The 16,074-nt window shown below is 39.7% G+C and overlaps 1 protein-coding gene across 1 annotated transcript in view; it reads right to left on the bottom strand.

Annotated features, from left to right (window-relative positions):
- ZC2HC1A (zinc finger C2HC-type containing 1A) overlaps positions 1–14,591 on the bottom strand; it is a 61,000-nt gene extending 46,409 nt beyond the window's left edge. Inside the window, exons 1-3 of the mRNA XM_042781503.1 lie at positions 14,514–14,591; positions 14,035–14,158; positions 883–959 (exon numbers count right to left, since the gene is read on the bottom strand). Of these exons, the coding sequence (XP_042637437.1) occupies positions 883–959; positions 14,035–14,158; positions 14,514–14,591 (279 nt within the window). The remainder of the gene's footprint in view (positions 1–882; positions 960–14,034; positions 14,159–14,513) is intronic.
- Between the last annotated feature and the right edge of the window lie 1,483 nt (positions 14,592–16,074).

Genomic DNA, 16,074 nt, shown 5'->3' with positions numbered 1-16,074 from the left:
GGCAGATACCTAATCAACAGATTAATACTCAAAGGAGCAGTCTTTATCCTACATCAAAATATTAATAAGCTTGACTTTAAAATAAAATGTTTACATTACATATCCAAACCAAACCAAACTGACTGCCAATTGAGTTGATTTGGACTCATAGAGACACCCTATAGGGTTGCCAAGGCTGTAACTCTTTATGGAAGCAGACTGCTTCAACTTTCTCACACGGAGTAGCTGGTGAGTTCGAACCGCTGACCTTTTGGTTAGCAGCCAAATGCCTTAACCACAGCGCCACCAGAGCTCCTTATTTATACTGCAGGTATTATTTATTATTCCTTAGTTGTTTTTTTTTTTTTTTCAAATTAAGAACAGTTAAGTGTGCCTATTACACATATTTAACTATTTAAAACTAGCTAAGCAATGTATGAGTCGGGGCCGACTCAACGGCACATAACAACAACAACAACAACAAGCAATGTATAATATATTCTAGGTTAACTTTTATATTTAAAAAAGGTTTTCTGTGGTTATTTTTCAAGCATACCTAAGAGCTGAGAGAACAGTTTAAAAGAATTCCATTTACTCATTACCCTATTTCAAGGATGCTCAATATCTTAACAATTTTGTCTCATTTATCCCCTTCACTGTATTTCCCTGAAGTACTTTTAACATTTTAATAGACAAGTTTTAAAGACCAATTAGACTCTAAAGGCAAAGAACTAATCTGGAAAAAAGACAGTAGACAGAACTGATATTCTGAGCAGAGAACTCTACCTAGAATCTCTTCAATTTATTTACATAGATTCTTCCCATGAAAGTGGTCCTGAAGTATGAAACATTCACGATCTATCAAATCCAAACAGCAGAAACATACAGAATCAATCTACTCACTAATGCTACTGGAAAGAATGTTCTTCCACAAATCTTGCAAGGTAACAATTCTCCAACTTGGACAACACTTCCATTTTCTAAAACAGAAAAGAATTTAATAAATACTTTCTATAGCTCAAATGGTGAAATCTCAAATTTCATATTTTTAGTTTCCTAAACAAATTTACTTAAGTTCTCAGTTCTCGTAAAAAAAAAAAAAAAAATGTTGTTTCATTTTGAGGAAGCAATTACCAATTAACATAGGCACAGACTTAGCATTTAACAGTGTTCAAAAAGCAATGCCAAGTATGAGAGGATCACAAAACTCTGAGACTTTGGCCCTTAGACACCCTGGAACGGAACCCACTCCAGTGGCTCAACTTCTAGCCAAGCAACAGACAGCCCTATAAAGTGAATAATAACACTAGAGAGGGTTCACACTTGTTAGAACAATCGACCCTATGAGATCAAAAGAGCAGCTTCCCAGGGAGAAAGCTCAGAAGGCAGGAAGGGACAGAAAGAAGGACAAAAGGAAACAAGAAACACAGGGAAGAAGCAGGAAGAATGACAGACTGAGGGACTGCAATGTAACATGTGAATTTATGATGTTTATTATTACAAATTCTTAACATTTATATTATATAACAATATATTTTATAAAAATAAATGTATATTTACATAAATATACAATAGTCATATAAATATATTTACATAAATATAAAATATTTATATTGTAATAGTTATAAATATTTCATGAGAATATAAATATAATAATTCTGTTTTTATAAGATTATAATTTATAATTTTATCTATCATTTTCTATGTGAGTTTCTCAGTATTTTATACCTATCTATAATACTTAAATTAAGATTCACTGAACCAGCAAATTGAGATATTCTGACCTTCATGGATACTATGTGTTCAATAAGGAGGCGGTAGCTACAAGTTTTACTCAATTAAAAATTAACATATATATCACACACCTGAATATAGCAAATTATATTACTATAGTGATCAAAAACTATATTCACTGATATTCTACATAATTGTGTCAATTCATTATTTTATTTCCTAGCCAAATATCAATCCTAAATTTACTTCCAGACCTAAAATTTTCTACAAATGATACTTGAACCTATGTTGTTGTTGTTGTTATGTGCCGTCAAGTCGGACCCGATTCATGGCAACCCCTCCTTGGGTTTCTGAGGTGGTATTACTATGGAAGTAGATTGGCCAACCTTCCTTCCGAGGAGTGGCTGATGGGTTTGAACCGCCAGTATTCTGGTTAGCAGTCAAGTGCCTTAGACACTATGCTACCAGAGCTCCTACTTGAACCTGTGGCTCTCCATATATTCTGCTGTATATAGGTTATTTGGGAGCTCTGGTAGCACAGTGCCTAAGGCACTTGACTGCTAACCAGAAGGCTGGCAGTTCAAACCCACCAGTCACTCCTTGGAAGGAAGATGGGGCAATCTACTTCAGCAGTAATACCACCTCGGAAACCCAAGGAGGGGTTGCTATGAGTCAGGTCCGACTCGACAACACATAACAACAACAACAACATAGGTTATTTGCTAAAATTCTTTTATTTTATGAAACACAAATAGAAAAATGTTTTCTTTCAGAAGTGGTACAAGCAAAAACTACAATATTCATGTTCAATTTTTAATTATCATGAAAAGTGTACAATTATGACTCCATACAATGTATTTCAGGGCTTTTAGTGAATTCACAGAAAACTAATCAGAAGAACCAAAATACACATTGGTAAGAATGCAATCACATACAGGAACAGAAAAACTGTTTTGTTCTCTAGTTTTCCTAGTACTCCACTGCCCTATTTTTAGTGACTTAGTAGATAGTGACTTATTTGTCATCACTGTTGAAGCAATGTCTGTATGGTGGCAGTTAAGCAGGAGACACTACAAAAGCAAAGCTAAGATTTGCCTGATCTGTCCTTCTCCAATACCAGGGGATAGGTTATTCAGGGAGAGCAACCTCATTTACCTGAATCACCTAATGCCATTGACAATCTGGAAAGGTGAGGCAGTTGCTGGATGGAATCCATTTAGTTCATGGAGATAAGAATGCCTCATAATGATTGATGGTCCAAGTGACACAGCAACTTGTATAATCTACTAAGCTTGTTTACAGTTTTCACGTATTCCTTTAAATTGTACACAATGACTTAAAAATTCATCAATTGTTGTTGTTGTTAAGTGCCGTCGAGTCGTCTCCAACTCATAGCGACCCGATGCACAGCAGAATGAAAGACTATCTGGTCCTGTGCCAGCCTCATGATCCTTGCTATACCTGAGCCCATCATTGCAGCCACTCTGTCTTATCCATCTTGTTGAGGGCCTCTGCTTCTTCCATGACCCTCCACTTTACCAAGTACCCTGGTATCTTTCTCCAGGGAATGAATGGTTCCTTCTGACAACATGACCAGAGTAGGTGAGACAAAGTCTGGCTATTTTCACTTCCAAGAAGCTTCTTTATAGTTCATACTAAGCTTGCTTATAGTTTTCATATATTCCTTTAGGAGCTCTGGTAGCATAGTGCCTAAGGCATTTCACTATTAACCAGAAGGCTGGTAGTTCAAACACACCAGCCACACCTCAGAAGGAAGGTTGGGCAATCTACTTCTATAGTGATACAACCTCGGAAACCCAAGGAGGGGTCACTATGAGTCGGATCCGACTTGGCAGCAATGCTACATGCAGGGTTCATGCGTGCCATAAGCTAGAGACTGTTCCCCAAGGCTTCTCCTTATATTAGGAAGCAGATCACATCCCTAAGGCAGCTAATCAACTTCTCACAGTAGATTCCACCATGGAGTTGATTACCAGTCTCATCATGGGGAACACTACATCCAGCTGCCCAGCCACTCAACCAAGCCCAGCCAGGTTGACACACAAAGTTAACTACCACAATTCCACCCCTTGTCAACTTGGCACCTGTACAGATCTTCAATGGGTGGCATCTGTACAGATCTCCTTCACTGGGTGGCTCTAATCCCCTAGTTCCTGAGTGGCAACCTCACCCCCTTGGCCTGGCGGGCCCTGTTTCTCTACCTCGCAGTCATGGTAGCCCTCCCCTCTCTCTCTGGGGGAGCGGCTATGACTCCATCCCACTGGCCCACAGGAATGAGCAGCCCCCCACTCCAGAACCAAATTGGTGAAGCTCTAATTCTTTGAAATATCTAGGGGGCTATATGTATTCCTTTAAATTGTAAACAATGATTTAAAAATTCATCAGTAGGGACCCATTTTATTTTTTTAAATGAATAGCCAATGTCAGTCATTGCCTATGGGGAACTGAGTTTCTGTTAAGGGTGATGGAAATACCTGGAAATGAATAGTGCTGAAGGTTACACAACACAACAAAAGCAATTAAATCACTGAATTGTACATGTTGAAACAGCTACTATTTTGTTATATATTTGTACCACAATATAAAAAAAAAAAACTGAAAAAGATAGCTAATTGGTCCTACACCATTTCCTAAGATGCTCATCCCCTCACCCCCAACACACACAGATTTTAAATGCTACTTTACCATGTACTAAAATTTTCATGCAAACACATGTCTGTTTATTGACAACACTTTCTTTCATGGAGAGGGCTTTATTAAACCATTGCCACAGCCACTGAATGTAGTGTTGGCACATACACTGTTAAAAACTTTGAACATATATTCCATTCTTTCACAGAAAATTCTTAATGAAGTATACAAAATTTTAAACTAGGTAGTACACTAGCAAAAATATTTGATTTTAGGAGTACTACATCTGCATGCAATGGCCTCAGACTGACTTTATCCCAATAACAGATTTATCATTACAGAAAAAGAAAATAATAACAGAAAAGATGTTTTAAAATGTATCACTTATTTTTTATTAAAAGTATATTGCAGTATCTACTTGATAAATGCACGACAAAGGAAAGTCTTGTAAAAATTAACTAACAAAAAAATCAATTGAACATGTGGAAAAATAGAATTCACTCATTCAGCAAATGAGTGTTGAGGGCTTATTTGAGCACCAACCTACTTGCCGGGCATACACGAGGTAGCAGTGACACTAAGGAGCTCTGGTGGTGTAGTGTCTAAGCCATCTGACTGCTACACAGAAGGCTGGAGATTCAAACTCACCAGCCACTTTGCAGAAGGACTAAAAACCAAACTCACTGCCATCAAGCCAGTTCCAACTCATAGGGATCCCCATTTGGTTCTGGAGGCAGTAAATCTTTATGAAAGTAGATTGCCCCATCCATCTTCCTTCCACGGAGCGGATGGTGGGTTTGAACTGCCAACCTCCTGGTTAGCAGTCAAATGCCTTAGGCACTATGACACCAGAGCTCCTACGCTGAAGGAAGAGCCAGAAGGAAGATGAGGCAATTTACTTCCGTAAACATTTACCGCCTCGGAAATCCAATGGGGTTGCCATGAGTCAGAATCAACTCGAGTTTAGTGACACAAGGATAAGTAAGACTAACACAATCATCACTCTCATAAAGCTAACAATGTACGTGACTGACTTATTCAGTATATCGAAGAACAAAATCACCTCTCATTTTTTACAAACACTTAAAACTTACTAGCAACCAGAACACTACCTATATTAAAATGGTACCCTTGAAATTAATTCCCACAATTTATCAAGCATCATAAAAATGTTTTTAATGGAAAAGAAAATCATTATCAGGATAAGGCACAAAAAAACAATAGCACTGAAGGAGAAGCAGTTATAAACAATTATCTCAAAAAAAAAAAAGAAAAATCTTTTTAAGATAGTCATTTAAAATAAATATATATTTATATATGTGTGTACATATACAAAGGAGCTGTAGTGGCTCAGTGCTTAAGGACTCAACTGCTAAATGAAAGGTCAGTAGTTCAAACCTACCAGCCTCTCTGCAGGAGAAAGAAGTGGCATTCTGCTTCTGTAAAGATTACAGACTTGGAAACTACGGGGCAGTTTTTCTTTGTCCAATAGGTTTGCTGTGCATCAGATCAACTTGATGGTAAGAAGTTACGAGTGTATATACGCACACACAAATATATTTATGTGTGTGTATGTGTGTGTGCGCGTAGTGCCTAAGGCATTTGACTGCTAACCAGAAGGCTGGCCGTTCAAACCCACCAGCCACTCCTAAGAAGAAAGATCAGGCAATCTATTTCCATAGAGACCACCTCGGAAACCCAAAGAGGGGTTGCATATACACAGAGCACAGCCCTATCATTCACAAAATATGGCAGACATGTATGTGTATGTTCGTGTCAAGATCTACTACTGGAAGGAACCTCTACCAATAGACAACGACAAGCACTTTTGGCTTTAGAGTCACAAAATCACATTTTGTTATCACGGTTTTCATTAAGAGACATGACAGTATAGCAGAGAAAGCTCTGAAATTTGTGCACTATCTAAATTCAAGTCCTAGCTCTGTCACTTAGAATTCAAATCCTAGGTAAGATTAACCCTTTTAAGGTTCAGATTCCTCTTGTATAAAAGAAAGTTATGTTAAATGACCTATACGGTCTCCTTCTATGTCTAACATTCTATAATTTAACAAAATCTACTTTAAGACCACATTAGCAAGACAATCACAAACATGATTAGACACCTTCCCTGTCAGTGTTTTATTAAAAACATATACATAGAATTTGGCATATATAAGAATGATTAAACCAACTTCAGGTAATGGAATGAATGCTTCAGGTAGTGTTGAGAAAAATAATTTCTACTTGTCTACATAAAGAACTGAGAATCTGCAAAGACTTGTAACAAAGAACATGACATCTCTCTGTTAGAAAAACTTGCACCAGAATGAAATATATTGCTAATCATACAGGCAGCCTCAGATTAACATCCGTTAAATGAAGACAGTATTCTGCTCAATCTTCCTTAAAACTTGAGACAATCTATTGAAATGCTGTATTTAAAAATGCTTCATAACTTACATAGATTAAAAAAATCCTTCTCTCAAGAGCACACATGTAAATGCCAAAGACCTCTCCTAAGTGGCAAGAACTAGCAAAATTTGCATCTTATAAAAATATAGTAGAGAGATATGCAAAGTGGTGATCAGTGTAGAAGAGAACAAACATTGCTGAAAAAGCACTCAAACTGATGGATGGAACCAAGTAAAGAAAGCACTGTAGTGCTCTTGGACTCTCAAAAGGCCAATTTCTCCTTACAAAATTTATCCCATACACATTTTGATTCTTTCTTGAGTTGTTACACGTGGCAACATCAAAATCTGCGTGATAATGTAGCTTGAAATAGATACTAAACCCAAACAAAAGCCTACTGCTGCCAGGTGGATTCCCCCTCATGGCAACCCCGTGTGTTACAGGAACCACTCCACGGTTTTCCTAGCTGTAATCACTATGAAAGCAGATTGCCAGTCCTGTCTTCTGCAGCACTGCTGAGTAGGTTCAACTGCCAACCTTTGGGTTGGTGGTTGAGTACAAACTGTTTGACCCACCTGGGGACCTCTGAAATATATAACCAAAAAAAAAAAAAATTAAGATATAACCACTAGTTGCTGTCAAGTTCATTCTGATTCACGGCAACCCCATGTGTCACAGAGTAGAACTATGCTGCAAAGGATTTTCAGTGGCTAATTTTTTTTCTTTTCTGGAAGTAGGATTGCCAGGCTTTTCTTCCTAGGAGCCTCTGGATCTAAAACCAAACACTGTTGTCAAGTTGATTGTAACTCATAGCAACTCCTCCTTGGATTTCCGAGGCAGTATCTCTACGGAACTGGATTGCCCAACAGACTCAAACCCCTAACCTTTTGGTTAGCAGCCAGGCACATTAACCATTTGTACTACCCAGCAACATCTGGACAGAACATTTTCAAAAGCAAAACATGTGAAATCATGGAAATTAAAAACAGTCTTGGCCTTCACGTAGCTTATCTCTTTCTTTGCTGCTGGTCAGTCGTCAATCATTGCTCATCTGAATCCAATTCTTAACACTCAATAAACTTCTTTTAAATCATATGACATCTGTCATACCACTGTCTTCCCATGATCCTTTCCAAACTCTAATTCTTTCAACATTCTAAAAGGCCTCGTATTTTCCTTTTTCAGCTCATCTCAAAGATTCTAACATTTCAATATTCAGATTTACATTACTCAACCCACAAGCCTCATCTCCATGCTATTTTAGTCACCTGAACCCAAAACACCCAATTTCAAAACCACTTGGAAGAGCTCTACCTTTCCCCAAACTCCCTTTCTCACCACAGACTTCTATCTCAAAGTCTGTTTCTTGATCTCAGAGCAACTTGCATTTTCTTGATGCCCATTCTTGGCCTCGCTTCCCTTCCAACCTAGCCTGAACCTGACAACTCATTTCCACTACTTTCACCAACACCCTCAAATCCCCTGCTCCATGGTCAAAATGGCTAGAAAATGCTAGATTAAAGAAAGGTGAATGAGTTTTCTTCCAGCAGAACTTCCTCAGTCTTAAAAGAGATTTAATATGTTGTTATTGCCCAAAATTTATTTCATAAGGAATCCCTTCTAGCCTTATTTAGGACTATGTCTTCAGCAGCCTATGTTTTTAAACACTCACATTTAGTGCTTAACTCCATCCCTCTGTCTCACTCCCTATATGAACTGCAAGCTGACCTCATTAGATCTAACCATTACACTAAAACAGATCCATTCACTGATTCAACAGGTATCTCATCTAACATGAGACAGGAACTGTTCTAGGAGATAGGGAAATAGAAGTGGGAGGAAAAAAAAAGCCAATCTTATGGAGTTTATACTTTTCTAATAGGGAAAAATAAATAAAAATAAGTAAACATATAAAATGTCAGCAGGTGATATGTGCTATGCAGAAAAATAAAGCAGGGTAAGGGGAGAGAATAGTCACAGGCCGTGTACATGTTTGGGAGGTACATACTATCTCAGTTACTATCTTAGTACCGTGTGCTGCTGTAACAGAAATAACACAAGTGGGTGGCTTTAAAGAACAGGAATTTATTTTCTGACAGTTCAGGAGGCTAGAAGTCTGAATTTCGGGCGTGGTTCTAGAGGGAGGTACTTCCGCGTCTTTTCCAGCTTCTAGTAGCTGCTGCCAGCATTCCTTGTGGTTCCTGGGCATGTAGATACATCTGTCTCCTTCATCTGTGTGTCTGTGTCTATTCTGCTCTTTTTAACTCAGAACTGATTAGGTTTGGGACCCACCCAACACTGGTGTCTCTTTAACATAACAAAAGAAAAACAGGATCATACCCCACACCCTAAGGTACGGGGGCTAGGATTTCAATTCATAACTTTGGGAGACAGGGTTCAATCCATAACAAGTAGGATCAGGGAAGACTTCTTTAATAATGGGACATCAGAATAGAGAATTTAAGAAACAGAGGCAAGTGATCACCATTAATCTACGTCAGATTCAAAGCCCTCTTTTAACCCTTCTACAGCATGAGGCGGGAGCTCTGGTAGCGTAGTGCCTAAAGCACTTGACTGCTAACCAGAAGGCTGGCAGTTCAAACCCACCAGCCACTCCTCGGAAGGAAGATGGGGCAATCTACTTCCGTAGTGATACTGCCTCGGAAACCCAAGGAGGGGTCGCTATGAGTCAGGTCCGACTCAATGGCACATAACAACAACAACAACAGCATGAGGCACTCCTGATCAATTCCTTCTAAATGTGAAGTTTTTTCTCCTTTGGTTTCAATGATATTTCTAATCTCAGGGAGCTCTGGTAGCATAGTGGCTAAGACACTTGCCTGCTAACCAGACAGCTGGCGGTTCAAACCCACCAGCCACTCCTCGGAAGGAAGGTTGGGCAATCCTACTTCCGTAGTGATACTGCCTCGGAAACCCAAGGAGGGGTCGCTAGAGTCGGGTTTGACTCGACGGCAAACAACAACAACAACAACAGGCCATAAGCCTAAATTTTTCAGATCTCACAAGCCAGGAATACCAGACCCCACAGGCTTCTTCTTTTTCTGGCACACAGTCAATATTTCTTTAACAAATAGTTTCTCCCTTATTTCCCTTTCCCACATGTTTTTAAACCTCTTTAAAGAATCTCTCCTTTCTCCCTAAGTTTCTTCATTTGTTACACGATTATCCTGGTTATTTCATCCATCGGATGTCACTTATATGCTGATAAAGAATTATTCTAGCATTTATTCAATAAACTAGTGTTACAGAACAAAGAAAGAAACCTTATGGGACATGATGGCTGTCTTCAAACAGATCTACATTAGAGAAGTGCAACCAGACTTCTAATCAAGTTTTAGAGGGAAGTTCTAAGATCTATTAACTGCAGCAGGCAAAAAGGAAGAGGATCATGTAGGCTAAGATCTGTCACAATTGCTAATAACGACTTTCCAGGAAGTTACAAAGGGAATAACAATAACATGCACATGGAAAAATCTGCTTAGATTTTAACATTTCTTCATACTGCAGATGAAAAAGTCTGAAAGAGATTGTAACTCTCCAAAGTCTAGAAATACTTCTCTGTCCCTAGATATGCTTATAGGGCACCACCTAGAGGAATTAAAAGTCTACTCTAAGTATCTACCCAACATAGAAAAGCTGAAGGATAAGTTACACAAAATTATGAGCAATAACTTATATTTGGTTTCAAAATACAGAGCTCATCCTAACAGTTCATTTCTTGGCAATCTAGGAAGAAGCATAAGCATCCCAGCCAAAAACACCAAACTCACTGACATCGATTCTGACTCATAGTGACCCCAATGCATTTCCGAGGCTGTAAAACCTTCCAGAAGTAGACTGTCCCATCTTCCTTCCACGGAATGGCTGGAAGGTTTGAACTGCTGACCTTCTAATTAGCAGCCAAATGCCCTATCCACTATGTCACCAGAGCTCCTTTATAAGAGTCTCAGAAGATCAAAGATAATACAAATAGTTTATGATCTATGGGCAAATAATTTAAAGGTTATCAGAAAGAGTAAGGTTACCAACCCTAGATTTTTTTCAAGAGTCAATATGTTTTCTGTGTATAAAACCAATATTAGTTTGGTAACTAGTTGAACTACATACATTAATGCCAAAAAGTACATATATTTTTGCTCAATTACTATGATACATTAGGGTTACTCTTGAAGATTTCCTACTAGATACTGCAATAGAATGCTTATTAAACCAAACTCACCGCCGTGGAGTCGGATCCGACTCATAGTGACCCCTCCTTGGGTTTCCAAAGGCAGTATCAGTAATGGAAGTAGATTGCCCAATCTTTCTTCCGAGGAGCGACTGATAGGTTTGAACTGCCACCCTTCTGGTTAGTAGTCAATTGCCTTAGGCCCTATGCCACCAGAGCTCCCAAATGCTTATTAGGCACCTTCAAAGTGCTAGATTTTAATTATCAATAGGGCAGGAATTTTGTCTTTTCTATGATAGTGTAGTACCTAAGGCACTTGACTGTTAACCAGAAGGCTGGCAGTTCAAACCCACCAGCGACTCCTCAGAAGGAAGGCTGGGCAATTTACTTTCGTGGTGACCCAAGGAGGGGTCGCAATGAGGGGGTCCGACTCGACAGCACCTAGCAACAACAACATTACTATATCAGTATTTATTAAATGATGGCATTCACAAATGAATTAACAAATGGTAACCTGAAGACCCAAAGTACTGATCTTTGCAAAGAGATATCTTAGAGATTGATTTAAAAATAAACCAAAAAAATAAAAATAAATAAGGCACCATTCTATTCAAGAGGAAATGCTCGGCACTTTCATTTACCTAAATCGATCCACAGAAGATTACCAATAAAACTGTTTTGTCCTGCAAAAAAAATGGCAGTTACATATATTTCAATCTAATTCATTATTATTAAACACATCATAGTTAATGACAGTGTCTTATTAAACACACAAAATAAACTCACTGCCGTCCAGTAGGATCTGACGACTCATAGCCGACCCCTCCTTGGGCTTCTCAGGCAGTATCACTACAGAAGTAGACTGCCCAACCTTTCTTCCGACAGAATAACAAATGAAGCATAAATAGCAAGTCCCCTTTAACATGATATAACAGCAAGTGAGCCAATAAAACATAACCACTATAACATACCACAGAATCTCTCTGTGTATTTCTCTGCTCACGTCATTGCATATTATAAAAGGTTTCCATTACACTTTAAAAACAGACTTAGTAAGGTCATTCAATACAAAAACCCAAACCCACTGCCATGGAGTTGATTCCGATTTACAGTGACCCTATAGTTCAGAGTAGAACTGCCCTCATTGGGTTTCCAGGGCTATAAATCTTCACAGAAGCAGACTTTCTCCCACAGAGTGGCTTGTGGGTTCAAATGGCCAACCTCTTGTGTTAGCGGTTGAATGCCTTAACCACTGTGCCACCAATGTTCCTTAAGGTCATTCAATAGAAATGCCTCAATATCCCCTAGAATGGTGTCTATTATAGATGAAGACATTATATAAAAGTTGCATTCATTCATTAGACAAGTATTTATTGAGTATCTATTTTTCGTCAGACACTATTTTGGATGTTTAGGAGCTCTAGTAGCATAGTGCCTAAGGTACTTGACTGCTAACCAAAAGGCTGGCAGTTCAAACCCACCAGCTACTCCTCTGAAGGAAGGTTGGGCAATCTACTTCCGTAGTGATACAGCCTTGGAAACCCAAGGAGGGGTCTCTATGAGTCAGGTCCGACTTGACAGCACATAACAACAACAACATTTTAGATGTTTAGGATATTTAAGTGAAAAATAAGACAAAGGTCTTTTCCTTAATTATGGTTGTTGAATAAAATAAATAAATAAAAAGAGCTGCAGAGAAATTACTCTAAAGAACCTTATTCTGGTAACCCTGTAGGAATTCTAACACTCATAGACATATTATAACATTTACAAAAAAATAAGCTGCCTCCAGAGAAGTCCTCTAAACAAAAATATCTTGAAGGTAAAGAATAGTATCACAATTCCTTTTTTCATGGAAACTTGAACGACCTGTCTAAAATAATCAAAGAGTAAGAACTTCATAGTTCATAGTACACCGCAGCTGACTACAAATGGAAAATTAACAGAATTCTTTTATTACCTATTATTTTGAGATGTTTATGGTAAGAGCTTCACCTCAGAGCAAAACTATGAAATACTCTTATATTATATTTGCTTTTTGGTAAGTTTAGTCCAGTGAAAAAAGTTACCAATTGTTTTTCACTTCTAGCAAACAAGAAATATTTTACTCTGTAACATGCAACAATACACAGGGTTCAACGCCTTAGCTCATTTTTAAGCCACCTGAATCCTACCAAATTATGGGGTGGGGTGAAAGTAGCTAATCAAGAGATCAGAATCTTTCAGTTACCGAGGTTTGTTCTTCATGACTATCAGAAGGTTTAACCACAATTTGAAAAATCATCTTGAAACTGTTGTTGCCATCACTAGCTGCCTATTCTTTCCTTTGTTTTAGGCGAATGCTATATTACACAGGATTAAATGGGTACGGAGAACGGAGAAAAGTGAAAGAAATGGGACAAAGCAAAATCTGGAGTCATGGTAACAGCACAAAGATAAACCCCAAGATAAGGAACCAATGCTTGCTCTTCTTTTACACGGTTGTCATGAATAAGCCATTAAATCCTTCTTTTAATCTATTTCACAGCTATAAAGCTGGCCAGTGACACTTCCTTAGGAGATGCTCTGACTTCCTCCAAAAGATGATGCTATAGAAATGTTTGAAAAAAGGTAACCTAGGAAAACTAGCCAAGGAAAGAGTCAGGAGCTCAAGGCTAGAGACACACCCTGGGGCCCCTGGAAAATCTGGCGGTGGGAAGCCGGGTACATAAATGGAAAGTGCAATTTGCAACGAAAATAAAATCTGCCCGGAGGCTGTGATTACCAAAAGGACACCCTGGAGCCGGGCAAAATCTGAAAATGGCATGAAGGAACCTGCAGGAGTGTCCTACAGACATGATCAGGCTCGGAGTAGAAAAGCCCAGCTGAAAATCTTCTGGGAGTCATTAGCTCCACTGCCTCGGGGGTTTTTCTGCTCCCGCCGGCCAGGGCTTCCCGCGATTCAGCTGGGTTTCGGCGGGATCTGCCGCTCAAGATCTGCCCTGGCGTCCCCGGTACTGTTGTCCAGTACCCTCAAATGTTCCAGGACCCGCTCCAGCCGCCCAGCCCTCATCCCTTCATCGCCTCACCTTCCAGTCCCTCCATTGCGCCACCGTCTCGGACACTGCTAGACTGTACGGGCACAACCTGCCACCGCCCAACTCTGGCTGTAGCAACCCGGCCACGCCTCCCACCCGCTAATATCCCGGACTCCTATTGGCCCAGATCTGTCGGGGGCGGGGCTCCGAAGGTGGGACGGGGCCGAAGGAGGAGGTGCCTGCCTGAAATCTCTGCTTTGCAGCCTCCTGGCTACAGCTTTCCTGCACCCTCGTGGTAAGATGTAGCGGCTTCAAACTGCATTCTCCCACCCAGCAGCGCCTTTGTTCGACTGCAGCCTTGTTTCTCTCACACCTTACTTTCTCCTTTAGAGTATGTCAGCATCTCATTGCCTCCTCATACCCAGTCCCTCCCATAGATCAATGAAATTCTGTCTTCTCGCCCATCCCTCTCATTCGATTCTCATTAAGCAAACATACTATCCAAACAAACGTCCTAGGCACTTGTATACGGCACACTCCAATTTGCACTCTTTGGTCACCCGGCTTTGCCTATATCCTCTTAACTTGATCTTCTCACGCGAAGTCATTCGTTAAGGCATCTTTTTCTATAAACGCCGTACTTTTTATCTAGGATTGTGGAACTGAGATTGCTCTGAGCACTTGAAAACAACTTCTTCAACTTAAATGCTTGGGCAAAAAATTGGAAATGCAACCTGGCCCTCCCACCAGCTCCATCTACTTATGGCCTACCCTGGCCTTAAACTTAACGTTCTTTTACTAAAATAGTCCGCTGGCCTGTTATCTAATGAAGTCATAGGAAAACTGTGTTGATGGGGACTTCAAATCTGGACCTCATGGAATGGAGCCTGTTTCTATCAAACTCTAAACCCCTTGAGGTTATAGTTAGTAGTTTCAGTCCTAACTAAAACCATTTTAATGGTTTTGCTTACATTCCACCAGAACTAAATTTCTTTGAAGATTTGACTTAGCAGTGATAAACAAGCTACATAGTCAATTATAGGATATCGACTGGCAAGTTATCAGTATTATAGTTCTTCCACAACAAATCTCATGTAAATTTTCTCATTAATATAGTCTGCTCAATTGAAAATATTTGACATATATTTAGCTTTGTCTACTGTTACGAGTAGGAGCTCTGGTAGCATAGTGCCTAAGGCACTTGACTGCTAACCAGAAGGCTGGCGGTTCAAACCCAACAGCCACTCCTCGGAAGGAAGATGGGGCGAGCTACTTCCGTAGTGATACCGCCTCGGAAACCCAAGGTGGGGTCGCTATGAGTTGGGTCCGACTGGACAGCACATAACAACAACAACAACAACTGTTATGAGTAAGGATCTCTGGTGGTGTGGTGGGTAAGGCATTTGGCTGCTAACCAGAAGGTCAGTGGTTCAAACCCACCAGCTGTTTCGCAGCAGGAAGGTGGGACAATCTACTTTGGGAAACATGTACAGCCTTAGAAACCCTATGGGGGTCACTATGAGTCAGAATTTACTGGATGGCAGTGAGTGAGTGACTGTTACAAGTATGCATCTTACAAACCAGTACCAAAAAACTCACCAAATTTACTGCCATTCACTTGATTCTGCCTCATAGCGACCACCTTTGGGTTTCCAAAACAGTAGATCTTTATGGAAGTAGATTGCCCAATCTTCCTTCCTCAGAGAGGCTGGTGGGTTTGAACCACCAACCTTCTGGTTAGCAGTCCATTCAACTGAAAGTATTATAAACAAGCAAACAAACACTTAAGGGGACAATAATCTTTTATTGGGAAGGTGATCTAAGTGCTTTTGAATGTGGGATGGTCCATCTCTTTTAAGGAGTCATGTGAAGGAAAACTTTTACCATGCCTGACTTCAATCCTTCCCTGGTTCTGCTTTCTCTTCTGTCCCTCAGATATCCTGGGCCTAGTTGGCCAAACCATCTTCATACCTACCACTTAGTTACAATGGAGTGTGGAAAGTCCTTTTTCCTCCTCAGTGCTACTAAGAGGGTTAGAATATTTCTTTGTGAACTTTTAAAAGAAGATGAAGGAGGAAAAAAAAAAGTACA

Source organism: Orycteropus afer, unplaced genomic scaffold (genome assembly GCF_000298275.1).
Source record: "Orycteropus afer afer isolate SDZICR_OR568_19922 unplaced genomic scaffold, OryAfe1.0 scaffold00129, whole genome shotgun sequence".
Classification (NCBI taxonomy): domain Eukaryota; kingdom Metazoa; phylum Chordata; class Mammalia; order Tubulidentata; family Orycteropodidae; genus Orycteropus; species Orycteropus afer.
This window is presented reverse-complemented; position numbering and strand designations above follow the sequence as displayed.